Here is a 16,711-nt window from a genome sequence, read left to right as displayed (position 1 = left end):
AGGCTGTTAACATGGCAAACATAAAAGTAGCAACACTGAGAAAAACACTGGTAAAAACCTAATTAGTCTAGCCACCTATGGAAATAGCACCTGACCTAGGAAAGAGGTAAGACAATTTTCTCAACCAGACAAAGGTAGCACTCAATGCCTTCTGGAGGGCTTCAAAAGTGTCTAGAAAAGATGTTGGTGATTAAAATAATTCTCGTTCAAATTATACAAAAGATAACACTCTCAAGGTTGTATGGAATAGTTACACACCAGAAAAACATCACAAAAATTTAAATTTAAAGTGATCAGATTGTATCAGGTACATTAGCCATCTTAAATTATAGAAACTAAAACAAAAGAGTTTGTTAGCTTTTGAATTTATTGAAATTATAGTTTAGAAACAATTGTAGCAAACTGACTTAGGAGAATATTTTCTGCCTTGTTCATAGGACAGGTCAACTTATTGGTGCGGCAATAATCTTCCAGAGTTCCTGTAAGGAGAGAGAAGATTTTAAAACTGAATTCTGGTCACTATGATAAAAATGTCAGTTTAATAAAAAAAGTCATTAGCATAAAAGATGTTTAAACCTTATGTAAACCACCATATTCCATCATACCTACCATAAAGATTATTTTAGGAATTGGGAAATTTTTTTGCAATTCTGAGATATTCTTATTTAATTCTTATTCATTTCATATTATTCTTATTTAATTGTAGTAAGAAAAGTTGAATCTATAATATTCTTGCAATATTAAAAAAACATTTGTGATTCAAACAATTAAAAATGCCAAAATGAGTGTTATTACAATTTCTCCATTTTAAGGGTTAGTCTTAAGCACAATGTAGAGTGGCTGATGAATCTTGAAGAGTGTTTTTTTTTTTGTTTTAGGCCATTATCCTTAATGCCTGCAGGTGAAGAATGTAAAATAGCATACCATTTTCTTTGTAAGGAACACATTTTCTAGGGATATGCTTAGCACATCCAAATATTGAACCTTTTAATTTAAAGAAACATTTAAAAGTGGAAACATTCAAATAATCTAAACTTCTGGACCTGAGCTAGTCAATAACTATCATTTAGGAACCACACATAAACACATATTTGCTTTCATATAATATTAATGTAGAATCAAGTGGGTTATCCATTTATGAAGGTGTATAATAAAAGTTACTATATAGATTGGTAACACTCAATAAAACAGGAAAGGTTCATGTAAGCGACACACATAATTTATAAACATCTGGTGGCAAAAAAATACATGCCAATACAGTTTTGATTCAGGTGCTACCCACACGTATTATTTAAACGAGGAGTACTCCTAAGTGCTAACAACATTTGAATGGCCAGTTTTTTTTAAGGGGAAAAAATCACCAGTTTCTTATTCTTAATATGGGATTGAACTCTTTTTTGCAAGAAAATTTCTCCCTTTTAAGATAATGGTAAAACTTAGCAACTATTTCCTCTATTTCTTGTAATAGTATTAAATACATAATGGGGGTTCAATACATACTCTTCAGTGAATGAACAAATGTACATTATAAAAGTAAGCACTAGAAACGACAAGGTGCTGAGAAAATATTTGTGCTTGCAAGCTGTCCACTTGGGCTGACCTTAGTGTAGAAGGATAGGAAGTTATCTTTTAATAGCATGATCTAGTAATTGACCTAAAGAGAATAAATGCAAATACATACAAACTAGTTAAATATAATGCACTTGGAGAGGGAAAACACTGGCTTTTGGTGGTGGGTGGTGAGGATCAGGAAGGGCTTCATGTAGAAGGTGATATTAGAACTTCATCTTGAAGGAATCCAGGAATTTTATGAAGTGAGGAGGGAATACATTCCAAACATGGGGGATAGCTAGTTTAAGATCAGGAACAGGAGATGGAATGTTGGGTGTGTTTATATTTGATTCTAAGGGCAACAGAGAGCTACTGTGGATGAATAAATTGGGTAATGATATGATCAAATCCATGCTTAAAGAAAATCATTTTGGCAGTAGTGTGAAGGGTAGATTAGAGTAGGGAGAGATTTAAATTTAAATAACCTAGGTGAGAGATAATAAAGGCCAAATTAAGATGGGTAGTTGTGTGGCTAGAGAGGAGTCACACAGAAGAGATGTGGTGCACATAGAAATGGGAAGATTGGTCAGCTTGTTGCATATAGAGGGTGAGAAAGAAAGAAGCCGATAAAGCTGAGATTATGAATCTGCAAGACTAGAAGAATGTGGTTCCTTCAACAGAAAAAAAAATGTTTGGAATAAAAGTGAATTGGGGGTGGGAGAATGAAAATGAGTTCTGTTTTGTACATATTGAATTTGAGATGTTTCCAGTATATCTAGCATGATATGTCCAATAGGAAACTAGTGATGTTGGACTGAAGTTTAGAGGAGAGAATGGAGTTGGATATTAAATGTGTAAATGTGTAAGAAATTTAGCAAAGGATGAAGATTGAAAAAAAATTATCAGATTTGGTAGATAAGAGGTCATTGCTAACTCTGGACAGAGCAATTTCAGTTACCAGCCTTCCTAGATAATGAAAATTCTTGCTACTGTTCTTTTAGGTTAAAGCCCTAATGGTATGTTAAAAATGATATGTATTAATATATTTTAGGTTAATTATCAGATTAGATTTTTGTAGACAGCAATGTTTGTAGAGAAGGGACACTGATACACAGATTATTTTTCTTTGGGAGAATATGTGATGATGTTAGAAGACCTCAGCTATAGTGGTAGGCCTTGGGTTGCTCAGAAGAGTAAACAAACAGAAGGGTACTAGGTTTCTGGGAAGGTGGAAGGGAAGCTACCAAAAAGAACAGAGTTGAAAGGGAAAGAAGGGAAGTGGAAATGCCAAACATGGTGTTTGCATACCTCACAATTTTTACTTAGTCCCTGGGTGCTATTATCAATGCAGAGGAAAAAACTTTCTTAAAGTACAGTAATTAAAAAGTTTCAGTTTGGAGTTTTTTGGCACATTCGAGTTTTTTTTTTTTCCTGCTGACTAAACAGCTTAGTAGCAAAGCAATTAACTCAGCACATTACTGCTAGTTTACTAAATGAATGGCACTTACCAACTGCTCTATACGTTCATAAACAAGGAACTGGGGGAAAGTAGCTTCAATTGGCTCTACAATAAACTTCATTTTGCCATCTCTGAGTTTCTCTAGATCATTTAGGGAAAATCGAAAATGATTGTAAGCTTCACATGTAATGTCCAATTGTCTAAGTGTGAAGTTTAGTCTGGAAAAAAACAAAGAACCATGTGTTACATTGAGGAATTTCTCAAGACATGCTTTTCTTCTATAATAGATATAGCCAACTTCACTTTTCTAACCATTTGATGCTCTCCAAACACATATCAGATTGAATATCAATGTCTTTTATGCCTCTATCTCTTTTTTCTCCTTGACTATTTTTGTGATTAGATGGAAATCAGGCTAGTAAGCTCCATATTTTTGAAAATAACCAGAGCTGATTGGCTGAAATTAAATTTCTCCATTTAGATGGGCAGTTAAAACCTGTTTCAAGACAGTTAAAATTTTATTATTCCCTGGATCCTCTTTCTTTATGATTTCTGAGATGGGTCACAGTAGACTTCAATTCTGGGTGAATAATTCTCTTACCATTTCTGTAAAATCAAGCAGTTCAAATGCCAACTGCTTACTCTCTGTTCAGTAAAATTCAAATTCTTCAAACCTTTATTAATATGCCTACTAAGTGAAATGCTGGGGAGAAATTTAAAGATGACACTCAGTACACACAAGCTATAATCTTCTAAGAAAAAAATGAAAGAAAAAGAAAGAAATGTGCATGTTCTATTAGAACCAATTTAAGTGCAATACCCTATTACACATGTCTGAACCTGAAACGTGGGCCAATTTTCACACCAGTGAAATTGTCCTGTCATTTGAAAATACACAAAAGCAAGTGTTCTGTATGTGTAGCATAAACACCAAGTATATTAACAACAATGAAAATCGGTACAAATGAGCCTCTTTCCTGAGCATCCCAAAAGCACAGTTCTTGCAGGCACAATTTAGTCTTAAAACTAAAATAATATACTCATACCTCAGATGCCCAGGGGGAAAACGCAGTGATGCTTAGAAGAGAAACATTTTAAAGTTTGCTTAATAGGAAAAAAAACCAACTCTCTCCTCTTCAAAAATCCCAAGTGCTGCCAGAGTTTTAGATATTTATTTCTAGAGTTTTCACTTGTGTCTCTGATGTACACACCTTATTCATTAAAAAAGAATTGAATGAGCTCTTGCTATTTTGTTCCTTCTTATGCTAAGCATCAGGATCCCAGAGAATGAAACTGGAGCCTTCTTGACTTAAGGTCCCAACTCATCATTATAAAGCAAACTGAGAAAACTTTGTGGAAGAAGGAAGGAAGCTGGACCCTGAAGAATGGTGAGGAGTTTGATAAGAAGATGGGGTAAAGAAGTTTAAGATAAAATTATTAGATTGCATGATTGGGGAAATGGTGCTGTTGATAAATATTAAGTTAGAAAGAACTTGTTTGTGAGAAAAAATGTATTAAGTTCTGGAAACACTGAGCTATTTAGTAGGTAGGGGAACTATTTAGTAGGCAGTTAGAGATACGAGACTAGAGATTATGTAAAGGGAGAGGTGGCAGACTTTTGAGTCATTAGCATGGGGATAAAAGCCACGAGAATGGAGAGAGTCTATGAGGAAAAGAAAAAAATATATATATATATAATTTTTTCCTCATAAAATCTATCTATATATACATGTAAATACCAGCAAATACATATACACATATATGTATATATATCCATCCGTCTATCTACCTACTTACCTACCTACCACCTACTTACTTACCTATCATCTATAAATAGGCAGACTTAAAAGGCAGATTTGGCTGGTCCAGGAAAAAACCTTATATGTCATCAGTGTAGTACATAAAAAATGTGAGGGCAAACGTACCTTTTTTCTATTGACAAATAGATTGTAGAGGCATTTTTCAAACTGTGAGTAATTCTGTAGAGTGTTTTAAATAAAGCATCTGTGAGGTCATCATCATAAAAAACTGCAAAATAAATAAATAAAACAGTATAATTTAAATTGAAAATTCTCAAGTTTCTTAGAGTACCCATGAATGGCTTATGGAAATAGTTCCCATAAAAAAAAGAGGAAACGTATAGTCCTTAGGATGCATCTAGTACTTTAATGAGCTATAGAACGGTCTGATCCAGTAATAATCAATTCTGAAAACACCTCTATAATTCAGAAAACCAAGTGCAAGGATTCATATACTATACTAAGCATATAAAAATCCTTTGTATGAAGTAATATTTCCTTACCATCAGCTGCCATTATGATAGTAGTATGAGCATATAAGTCAGAAATCTCATCTTCAGACCAACTGAAAGGAACTTGAGGATCTATTAAAAAAAAAGGAAGAGAGCATTGCAGTTCCAACTTTCTTATCCTCATACATTACCATCAAAAAATAAATTGGGCTCTATAGTAATAGAAAACAAACAAACAAAAAGTAGCAGGAAGGACCCACAAAGTAATCTACTCATTTTGAAGTGAGTAAAGACTGAGAAGTCTAGATCGAAATCCATCTTGAAGGCATTTTAGAAAACCCATCCATCTGCCAATTGGCTCTCTCACTAGAGAAGAAGTTCAAATGGACCAGGAGAAATGGATTCTAGTCTTGATTCTTCTCTTAAGTACCTATATAACCCTGGGCAAGTTATTTAACTCTTCTGATCATCATTTTTCTCATCTAAATAAGAGAGTGGCTGGGCAAGGTTCATTCATTAACCTAATAGCTCCTAAGTAACTACAATGTGAAGACCCCTGTGGTACCATCAGAGGCAGATACGACTATAATTAAGTCTAGAGCCCTTCCAGCTCTTGCTCCAAATTTTGGACTTAAGCAATCACTTTTCTCTCCCACTTACCTTGTTACCACATTTATCTTTAGTAAATTTAGCAGATGACAATTATTTTAAACTATAGTAGAACTACTTATCTAGGAATAATTTTTTTCAAATGCTTTTTTTGTTATCTTTTACTTTTACATCCCATCCATTTCCCAAAGTATCGCTTGTCTCTCCCTCCAAAATAGCCTTCCCTTTTCACAAAAAACAAAAAAGAGAACAAAACAGGAATAATTTTAAAGTGAATGATTTGGTTCTGTATTAAGGAAGAGCTGTCAGTTCAAAGTCTGAAGCAAATATTTAAAATAAAAAGGAAGCGGGCAGCTGGGTAGCTCAGTGGAGTGAGAGTCAGGCCTAGAGACAGGAGGTCCTAGGTTCAAACCCGGCCTCAGCCACTTCCCAGCTGTGTGACCCTGGGCAAGTCACTTGACCCCCATTGCCCACCCTTACCAATCTTCCACCTATGAGACAATATACCGAAGTACAAGGGTTTAAAAAAAAAAAAAAAAAAAAAAAGGAAGCAAACTTACCAGTACACAAGTCATCTTTTAGCCAATCCAATTCTTTAACCATAACTACACCTCCTGCTAGGCAAAAAAAAATCCAAATCACATATTAAAAGCTAGGAGAGGAAAACACAATATATGTGCTTCCTGAAACAGCATGAGTTAAAGAAATTTGAAACTAAGAAAAATACCTCTTTACCACATAGCTAGTAGAATACACCAAATAAAGTTGAAATCTACTATCTAGTTACCATATAAATATTTTTTCCACTATTAAAGTCTGAATGGTATGATTTCATTTCCAAAAAAAACCCCACTAAAACAACAACTTTTTACACAAGTACAAGATATCAAATGAATTTTACCTCCTCTTGCAGTCAGGTGCTTGTTCAGGGAAACATTCCGTTCACACATAGTGAGGAGATCTTCACCCACATCTGAAAAGTATATGTTTGCAACCATTTTTCAGTAGGAGAAATAACATTTAATATTTTAATATTTTAATTTGAGGAGAGACTTAATATTAAAGATAAGAATAAAATTAAATTATAGGAGAATTTTTAATTTATATTTTTATTTACATAGAGAATATTTATATAGGGAAAGGACACTTTAGGTACAGAAAAAGTTCTTCCGTTTATGTCATCTATGAAAACACAAGAGATAACTCAACTACTTTAATTACAATTCTTAGTTTTCCTGAGTTTAAAAAAGAACTACCATGGTGGCTATATAAAAGTATATTCTTTTAAAAGAGAGCTAGTCTGAATGATAACAACTATAATTTAGGCAGAGACCAGATTAAAAAATTCATTTAAAATTTCATGTATCTCACCATTAGTTTTTCCCATTATTCATATTTGAAAGGCTAAGTCACTTCTGTGAAATGGCCTTTTTCATTCATTTCAATAGGTAACTTCTATTATAATCATTCTGACCTAAAGAGGGCTGCAGTTTTTTTAAAAGTAATTTTCAGTTGAGACTATATTGCATCTGATACAATGGAAAATGGAGAATCTTTTCCATGTATGCAGAAAAATATATTTCAATGTCTTTAATAATATTCATACAAAAATCAATGCCACTTTTTTTAAAACCCTTACCTTCTGCCTTAGAATCAATATTGATTCTAAGACAGAAGAATGGTAAGGGCTAGTCAATGGGGGTTAAGTGACTTGCCCAGGGTCACACAGCTGGGAAGTGTCTGAGGCTATATTTGAACCCAGGACGTCCCATCTCTAGGCCTGGCTCTCAATCCACTGAGCTGCTCAGCTACCACTCAATGCCACTTCTATAGTTCTACTTTTTAAAAAAAATTATTCATTTATTTTAATAATCCTTATCTTCTGTCTTAGAATCAATACTGTGTGTTCGTTCCAAGGCAGAAGAGCAGTAAGGGCTAGTCTTGCCCAGGATCACACAGCTAGGAAGTATCTGAGGTCATATTTGAGTCCAGGACCTCCTGTCTCTAAGCCTGGTTTTCAATACCTTCAACTACCTAGCTGCCCACTAAAGTTCTCCTTTCAATAAAGAAATAAACCATGTGATCTTATCTGCCTTTACAACACTGACAGACATTGAAAAGATTTTGACTTCTTTTAAATGCTTGATAAATCTAGATTGAAAACATACCTTTGCTATAGTACACAAAAGATTAAGAATAGCAAGTCATTATAGATTTACATTGGCATTTTTGAAGTTTGTTATGAAAAGGCTGGAACAAGGAAGGGTTTGGATGAATCATTCTCCCAAATAATTTGCTGAGTCTTCTTAACATCTTTATTAGGGAATACTAAGAACCTGGTTAATAGTGGCATGGACCTTAAACACAATGTTTGTTTTTTCAAACTCAGGAATTTCAAAGAACATCCCTCTGGATGCTATTTTGAATTATAGAAAATATGATCTACTGAAAGTTTTGATTAATTTGGGTTAGGGATATTATATAATCATAGGATCTCACTTCAGAAAACTAAAATAAAAATTAATAAACCTGAAATTAATATATATTTGTAGTATCTGGTTATAAGATTTTAAAAATTTCTTTTGTCAAACAGTTGATTGTTATTGAAATTTTAAGTGATTCACTTTCTAAAGAATGAATCTTTATAAAACAGTAACTGGTTTAAATTTTTATTTAAATGTATTTGGGGGAAAAGCAAAATATTTTGCTTTCCAAATAGGAATAAGAAAGTGAACATTCTTTCAAGGTGTTGAGTAGATGGCTGTTATGCCTTATGGTTTGCAGCAAGAAGGGGAAAGAGTTCAGGTAGCCAAATTATTCCTTCTAGAATGGCTCATCCACTCACTCTCCTTATTTTATTTTTTATTAAAATAAATAAAAAGAACCCTTGCCTTCTATCTTAGAATCAATACTGTATATTGGTTCCAAAGCAGAAAAGCAGTAAGGGTGAGGCAAATGGGGGTTAAGTGATTTACTTAGGGTCACATAGCTAGGAAGTATCTGAAGTCATATTTAGACTCAGGATCTCCCATCTCTAGGCCTGACTCCCTAACTACTCAGCCACTTAGATGCCCCTCCTGGATTTTATAAAATCTGAGATGGCAAGTGATCAAAGCAACATTCTCCTTCACTGGAAATTTCAAAACACAAAAAATTGGAGTAGAAAAAGCAACATATTGAGGTTTTGACTAGGAGTCAATTTGGTTCTAGGCCTAACAAAGCTATTAAATGGCTGTGTGATCTTAAGTAAGTCACTTCACTTGAGGGAGGTCTCAGTTTACCAATCTGTAAAGTGAAATTGAGTTAGATGATCTCTATGTCCCTTCCAGCTCAAAAATGCTATGATTCTTTCAACTGGAAGAGATGCAGAAATATTTTAAGAGATTCTGAAATATCTGATAATTCCATTTATTTAGTTTAGTATTAAAGATGCGGCAAAAAGATAAATTAAAGGCAATAATCTTAAATAGCTGCCTCAAGATTGTGGTTTCAATTGGCTAACTTTTTGAGAAGTGAACACTTGTTATTTATAGAAAACTGGGAAGGAGAGTTTAGCATCTATCTATCTATCTATCTATCTATCTATCTATCTATCTATCTATCTATCTATCTATATCTATTAACTGTTTATTATAGACTTCCAACCTTGCTTAACCCAACTCTGTTACAGGATTTGCTAGTACAAGGATTACATGCTTTTATGGTCTTTTCCTATGTCTCTTCCTTTAGTAAAGAAAGGGGAAAAGGCAAGTATCCCCTTCTCCCTCCTACACTTGTCCCTTCCATTGCTCTGACATGTCTCTCCCAGTTAATTGGAGTGTGATAAGATCACAGACTCCCTACAGCCCCTAAAGGATCTTGTTTCTGTCAGGTTTTGCTCTAAAGCTTCAGGGTCATTTTGACAATAGATCAAAATCAAGTTGTGGGGGGACTGAAAAGGGTGAGGGAAGAGATAAAGTCAGGGTAATAAAGGAGCAAAATCAATAGCTGCTTGCTTTTAATTTTCAGTTTCTTCTTATACAGTTTGTACACTATAAGAATACTGCTCTTTTATCTCAAATAATGGAGACACAAAGTACCTGTGCAGTAAACAGTCTTAGCAACTGTTGCTGTGATGATGCTGGCAATCCCAGTGCCTGCCCCAAGCTCGAGCACAGTACAACTTTTGAACAGGTCATGTTGGAACAGGATGTAATCAGCCAGAAGGAAAGCTCCTCTCCACACCTTCAGGGCACAAGAAAGTATGGGGTCAAGCTTTAAAGAAAGTTATAAGATGCTAAAGGCAAAAAAACAAAAGAACTCACCTACCTGTTTGCCAACATCTTCCAGAGGAGTGGCCATGGTGTGCTCTGGCAGAACGGAAAACCAAAACAAAAACACCCACAATGAAATGAGGACTGAACAAAACCATAAAGGCATAGGAGATGTTAGAATTTAAATTGTAATTTTAAAAAATGATCATATGTTTTTGAAGGGTGAACAAATCTAATTCTAAGGGGAAGACCATCTTGATTTTTAAAAAGTTAAAGCTTTTTGCTCTTCATTCACAACATAAATAACAAATAGAAAAGAATAATAGCTCTGAATTTTAAAAGTGGACATACTCCCTAGCTTATTACAGTGCTAAAAAATGTGGCAATTAATACCTGATACAACTGTATTTTAAAATCAAATAGCACTTCCCCCTCCCCAATCCTATACCTTCAAACTATTGGATAGCAACTTAGGATAGATGTGATTGGTAGGTAAAGTATCTAGGCATGTATTTATTTTTTAAAGAATACATTCTTTCAGAGGGACTTGAAAATTTATATAACCCAAACTGCCAGCTTTAGCTATTTAGATTAACAGTAATTCAGAAACATAACAGCCAGAACATTACAGAGACTAGTTTCTAATGCTCTTTCACACACTTCATTTTTGAGATATTAATTCACTAGGCTTTATTGAATGACTACCTGATACACTGCCCTGTCTTACATTCTTTATCCATGTGTTTTCTAAATCTTCAAGGACAGCCCTGACTGACTTCTCCCTGAACCTTCAATTCTACCTAATTGCTTATTAGAAATCACCACCTTTATATCTTGCCATGATACCAAATGCAACATCATCTTTTCCCCCAAGCCAGTTAACAACCTTATTTTTATCAATAGTGCCTCATTTTTCCAGGCACCAAAGTTCAAGAGAATCTTGATAAGCCTAAAGTCACACAGAACCAATTAGTGGGAATTTATCAATGTGTCCTTGCATTAAAGTGCAGTGGATAACATAGTGGACAATGGCTTTACAGTCTTACAGAAGACACACATAGTTTTTTAATGGACAATTACTGCATATTTACCTATTTTAACCAAACCCTGGTGGATATTTTCTTGCTCTTCTTCTTCAGTGAAATTTTCTGCTCCTATGGTTAGAATTTTAGGATGTATTTTATTTCTTGATGTTTCTTTTTGTTTTGTCTCAGAGAAAACCTGTGGTCTTCTTACCACTTCCAAGTCACCATCATTATCCAAGAGAGCTTCTATTCTCGAACAAGGGCAAGTCTGAGTTTCATTCTCGTTAAGAAAATCTACATCACTGCTATTCTTTCCAGAGGATTCCTGAATACTTCTGTCATCATGTACAGTATTTTCTATTTGAATGTCTTTTTGTTTTTTACCCTTAACTTGAATATCTTTCCAAGGATCTGTGTTCCACAGAAGTTTGAATTGTGACAGAAAAACTGAAAGAGAAAATGATATGAATATGGGACAGGAAAATCGCTCTCTCTTTGAAAGTGCTGATTCTCTTACTAAGACATTTTAAATTCTAGTTTGGTAGTAATAAAGTCTAGAAAAATAGCATGCATGGCCACAGGGTTCACCCAATGTGGTGAATAAATTTGGAGGATGAGTTCAATATTGAATATACCCCTCACAATTTTGTAGTCAAAAATTGAGATGAGTTTTAACTAGCAAGTACAAGGCAAGGTATTTAGATAAAACCAAATAAAATAGAACCTACTTAACATGGAAAAGTTTAGAATAATAAGTTCAAGAATATATCACTGAATACATCTTGGCATAAAGCATTATAATACTATGCCATAAACAGGAATATAGCATTCAGGAATCTCACAGTAATGTTCAGATTACATTTTGTACTAGTTAAATCTTTATGACGACTGTCCAATTCAGGGGTCCACAGTTGAAGAGGGTTGGAAATTTAGATAGGCTTTGGATCAGATATTCTTAACCTTTTTTGTGTCATTGAGCCCATTTGTAGTCTGGTGAAACCTATGACCCTCTAGGACCCATGAACCATGAAGTTAAGAACCTTCACAATTTGGATGATATCTGTTGAAATGATTAAGGTTAAAATTAAAATTAAACTTTTTTGAGAAAAGTTCAAAGGAACTATTTGGGAGGGAAGGTTAAAGAAACCCTGACCCTTGTTTTTATATAAATAAAGGGTAGGTATTTAGAGAGCTGTGGCTATTAGTTTTTTTTTATCTCCAAAGACAATACAATGATAAGGAATCTTAGAGCTTATTTACTCCAACCTTAGTATTTTACAGATAGGAAAGATGAGGCCCAGCAAGATGGGGCAGGGTGAGGAGAGGGGAGTCAAATGATGAGGTCACTCAAATAATAAGGAGAAGAGCTGAGATTTGAGTCCAGGTCCTCAATCCTGAGTTTTTTCCATTGGACCATACTACTACCACAGCAAGAAAAAACCCTCTCATTGAAGAACTCATTGTACTGCTAATTAAACGACTCATTCTTTCCTCTTTCTCTTTCCTTCCAATCCCCTTGCCTCCCCAATCAGTGTTAAAAATAGGATATGTGATTCTATTCTTGGAGATGGGTTGGCAAACCAAACCTAAATGAGAAATAAACACATGAGATCAATAATTCTGTCATGAACCTTTTGTTCTTACCAGGCTGGCCAACAGCATTCAGACGTACCATCAAGTGCCTTTTGTTTGGGATGCTTAGATGCACATCAGACAGCACAGTGTCACTTTTAAATGTTATTTCATCCATAGCTTCATCCTCTTTTGGGTCCACCATTTTGCAGTGTTGCTATTAATCTGAATAGACGCATCTAGAATGAAAAGATGATCCCTTAATGAAAGGCTGTCACAAATGAAAAAGTTTTCATTTCCCTCTTAATACTTATCAAAAGACACTTAGAATATGCCCTTGGGTTGGTTTGAGTTTCAACAAGCACTTAATAAGTGCCCATTATGTGTAACAGACATACAGAGAGGTGTAGCATGATAGTTAGTAAGCTAGCCTCGAAGTCAGAAGACATAGGTTCAAGGATTCTGCTTTCTGTATGACCTTGTGTAAGAAATTTAACCTTAGCATCCTGGGCAATTATCTTAAGACTTGAAAGTTACAGAGCAGGTACTGAGATGCATTGGAAGAGAGAGTTTATTTACTGAGTTCCCTAGACCATTAAATCATAGGTCCTATCTAAAAACAATTGTGTAGTACACTGTAGTAGGCACTAAAGATTCAAAGCTAAATAAGACAAGTTCCCTGCCCTCAAAGATTTATAATTATAATTACATGGTGGTGATAAGACAGGCATACAAATAAATATAAAACAAATTATACTATGTAAGAGCAAAAAACGATTATAATCTACTATAAAATAAGATGACTGAGATCATGTATTCTGTACAGTGTAGGTCTGTAGAGTATGTCTAACAGGGGTGCTTAATCATAGGAATCAAAGGAATAGAGCAGCTAGGTGGTACAATGGATAGAGAATGGGCCTGGAGACAGGAAGATTCATTTCTCTGAGTTCAAATCTGGCTTCAGACACTTAGCAGTGTGATCCTGGGTATCTGTAAAATAAGCTGAAGAAGGAAAATGGCAAACTGCTCTAGTATCTTTGTCAAGAAAACCCCAAATGGGCTCATGAAGAGTCAGACATGACCGAATGATAACAAATCATTGGAAGGGTATATATAACACAAACCATATGCAAGAAATATGACTACTTAAATATGAGACACAAGCCAGCCAGGGATCCATCTGTTTTCTTGGAATCTAATCACTATAGACCAATGATTCAGTTTAGGGACATTACACAGACCCATCTTTTACTCCTCTTTCCCTGCCAGCAGCAAAAAGAGGGAAAAGGTAAAATTCTAATGAGTCTTGTCTCAATGCCTTAAAACAACTCTGATACAAAACAAAACAAAACCCAACAACTTTTTTTAAGGAAATGGAAGGTAAGAGCTGAGAGGGTTGAGCAGATTTCATGTATCCTTTAAATAAAGCCCATGTAATTGGGAGCTGATGACAGAACACATAGCTCCTTTTCTTATGAATGTCTATATTTCAGGTTATAGAAGCATTAAAAGAAGCTTATGAAAGCACTCTGTAAATGGCAAATGCCCAGTATTCTTCTAAGCAGGGGAAAGAAATGGGACTTCAAGACACCACTACACTTAAAATTTCCCATCCCAAGAGGATCAAGGTGGCTTGTTTCTGAGACCTGAACTTCAAATTTAAGTAAGCAGCTTTATCAGTTACTAGGTGTGTGTCCTTCCTCATCTATCAAATGAGAATGAATGATACTTTTACTACCTTCTATACAAGTACGTTTTGACAATGTTCTCTGTCAATCCTAAAAATCTACATAAACACTATCGTTTTACAGAACTTGGAGGGTCCCTCCTCATCTCCAAGTCTCTTTCCCACCCATCTGGGAGGACCTAAATCTCTATCATAAATCACAGTAAAAAATCTGTGACAAACCTGGGGCTTAGGGAAGGTCAAGCAGATCCACTTGCACTTGAAACATGAATCCCTTCTGATGGAGAGCTACCCAGTCTCCACTGGCAACCCCCCCATAAAAATGGGAACTCACTAATTACATATCCAGGTATTCTATTCTACTTTCAGGCAACCCTAACTCTTAGGGAATTTTTGCTTGGGAGAGCGCTAAAATCTGACAATTAGTTTCTCAGATACGGCATTGCTTTATCCCTGAAGCATGCTTTTAAAAAGCAAATACTGCAGGGAAAGTTGACACAGGGAGTCACAAAAGATGGGGGTTTACCAGTTGATCAGACCACAATTTGGGAGGTGGGATGGGTGGAAGGCATCACGAGCCCCAATGAAGGTATACATATACACCCTTACGTTGTACGGGGCTCTCAATTTTTTTTTTTTTTTTTTGTACTTTTCAAACAGCCCTCAGTGCTAGCACCCGAGTGTAACACAGAATAGGCCTCAGCAGGCATTTATTAAATAAACGAATGAATGAATGAGGACACTAGACATTAAGGGTGAGGGCTGGGGGGCCACTGGGGGTCACAGGCAGGATGGTGGCCACAATGTGGGGTATTCAGTCTACTCATTCACGAGTTCCATCTCGCCTTCCCTCATCCCCCCCCACGTGCACGCGCCTGCCTGACCTTCAGGACCTCGGTACCACACAGAGGTCCTAGGCGTGCGTGCGCGCGCTCATGCACGTCGTCTCCCCAACGACCTTCCGTCCCCTTCCCCGTTCCCGGGCCTAACGAGGGTCTGCACACTTCTTACCCGCTCCCCACTCCCCCTGCCCCCCTGATACGCTGTGTTCCCGGGGGACGCACTCCTCCCTCTGCCTTGACCAGAGAGGAGGAGGCTTACCGGGCTGTCGGGGTAAGGCTGAGTCCGAGTGGACTCGCCAACCCTTAAGCCCACCAGTCGGGGATAACCTGAGCTGCCGCCTCCTCCCCCGCCGCCATGTTCTGCGTGCGCAGTCTGTACGTTCCTCCCCTCCCTTCTCCGGCCGGGGGCGTGTCTACAATGACCGCTAGGGGGCGCTCCGGGCGGGAGCGCGCGTCCTTCCAGAGAGGAAGGCTCATGGGTGTGCTCTGACTCGGGCTGGAACGCGCGCGCGCGAGCTATCAGGTCCTTAGCTACGGGTGCAAACCGCTGAGCTCAGTAGACCAGAGGAGAAAGTACTTGGAGCTGCAAACCGTGTCTCTGTTGCGGTGCTCCCATACGCGGCTGTCCTGGAAAGAACCCGTGCCCAGTGCAGCCCCATCCCCACTCAGATCCCCCAGCCCTGCCCTGTTCCTGGTATAGCCGAATTAAGGTTCCCTTGGCAAATTGGTAGCGTGAAGCTAATGCTAAGAAGCCCGCGGTTTTTCCTTCCCTTTGCTTATTTCATTTTCTATTCTCTTCCCTTTCTCCCCTCCCCCTTTCTTTCCTTTTTCTTCCTCTCTTTTTCTCCTAACTCCTTTTTCTTTTTTTCCTCTAACTTATCTCTCTCCTTTTTTCTTCCCTTTCCTTTAACTTTTCTTCTTTGTCCTTTCCCTCCCATTCCTTTCACATTCCCTTTGTCACTTAAAAGTTCTCGACTATTTTCTCATCTGTAAAATGGCAGAGTTCCACTAGATAGCCTTGCAGGTTACTTAAAACCCAATCTATGATCCCATGATTCTGCTTTCTTTTCCTGTATCTAAGTCCCTTTCTTCTTTACCCCTTTCATATTCTTTCCTTCTTTTCTTCATTTATTAGAAAAAAAACCACTGTTTTATTGGTTTGTCTTTATGTCATGGTTATATGGGGTGGGGGGTGGCACCACAAACTCTTATCTGATCAATTCTTACCTTGTAACAATAACAGTACAACATCTTTTGACAATATATACGGCGTTTTGTCCTATTACTACCTTGTCTCTTCTATGTGGAGAGAAGTATGTTTTATTTTCAATTCTATAAGACCTTCTCTGGTCTATTGTTTGGAAGTCATTTCTGCAATCCAACTTGTTGCTAAAGAAGAGTTGTCATACAGATGACTTCTCTAAAGACCAATATTGAGTTCTCTTACTTTATTTAATAGAAT

At 36.5% G+C, this 16,711-nt stretch overlaps 1 protein-coding gene across 3 annotated transcripts; it reads right to left on the bottom strand.

Moving 5' to 3' along the window:
• Positions 1 to 349: 349 nt before the first annotated feature.
• On the bottom strand, positions 350 to 15,606 carry METTL22 (methyltransferase 22, Kin17 lysine). Of its 3 annotated transcripts, XM_044657310.1 has the most exons (12): positions 15,509 to 15,599; positions 14,630 to 14,635; positions 12,793 to 12,959; positions 11,215 to 11,595; positions 10,179 to 10,219; positions 9,950 to 10,094; positions 6,772 to 6,843; positions 6,431 to 6,487; positions 5,313 to 5,393; positions 4,936 to 5,038; positions 3,060 to 3,228; positions 350 to 479 (listed from the first exon to the last, which is right to left on the bottom strand). In XM_044657310.1, exons 3-12 carry the CDS (start codon positions 12,923 to 12,925, stop codon positions 444 to 446), a joined length of 1,218 nt encoding a protein of 405 aa, XP_044513245.1. In that variant the 5' UTR covers positions 12,926 to 12,959; positions 14,630 to 14,635; positions 15,509 to 15,599; the 3' UTR covers positions 350 to 443. The 3 variants fall into 3 exon arrangements, with proteins under 3 accessions (XP_044513245.1, XP_044513246.1, XP_044513244.1); XM_044657311.1 differs by having other exon boundaries at positions 6,431 to 6,484; positions 14,630 to 15,606; XM_044657309.1 differs by lacking the exon at positions 14,630 to 14,635 and having other exon boundaries at positions 15,509 to 15,606.
• Between the last annotated feature and the right edge of the window lie 1,105 nt (positions 15,607 to 16,711).

Source organism: Gracilinanus agilis, chromosome 1, assembly GCF_016433145.1.
Source record: "Gracilinanus agilis isolate LMUSP501 chromosome 1, AgileGrace, whole genome shotgun sequence".
Taxonomy (NCBI): Eukaryota; Metazoa; Chordata; class Mammalia; order Didelphimorphia; family Didelphidae; genus Gracilinanus; species Gracilinanus agilis.
Note: the sequence above shows the minus strand (reverse complement) of the source record. Positions and strands in the feature narration are given on the sequence as shown.

What these genes read in the sequence shown, in the direction of transcription:
- METTL22 (XM_044657309.1), bottom strand. Translation starts at nt 12,925, where the DNA reads ATGGTGGACCCAAAAGAGGATGAAGCTATGGATGAAATAACATTTAAA. An exon ending in TGGAAGATGTTGGCAAACAG is followed by an intron (nt 10,095 to 10,178) that starts GTAGGTGAGTTC and finishes TGTGCCCTGAAG; the next exon opens with GTGTGGAGAGGAGCTTTCCT. An exon ending in ATGAACGTATAGAGCAGTTG is followed by an intron (nt 480 to 3,059) that starts GTAAGTGCCATT and finishes CTCTCCTTACAG; the next exon opens with GAACTCTGGAAGATTATTGC.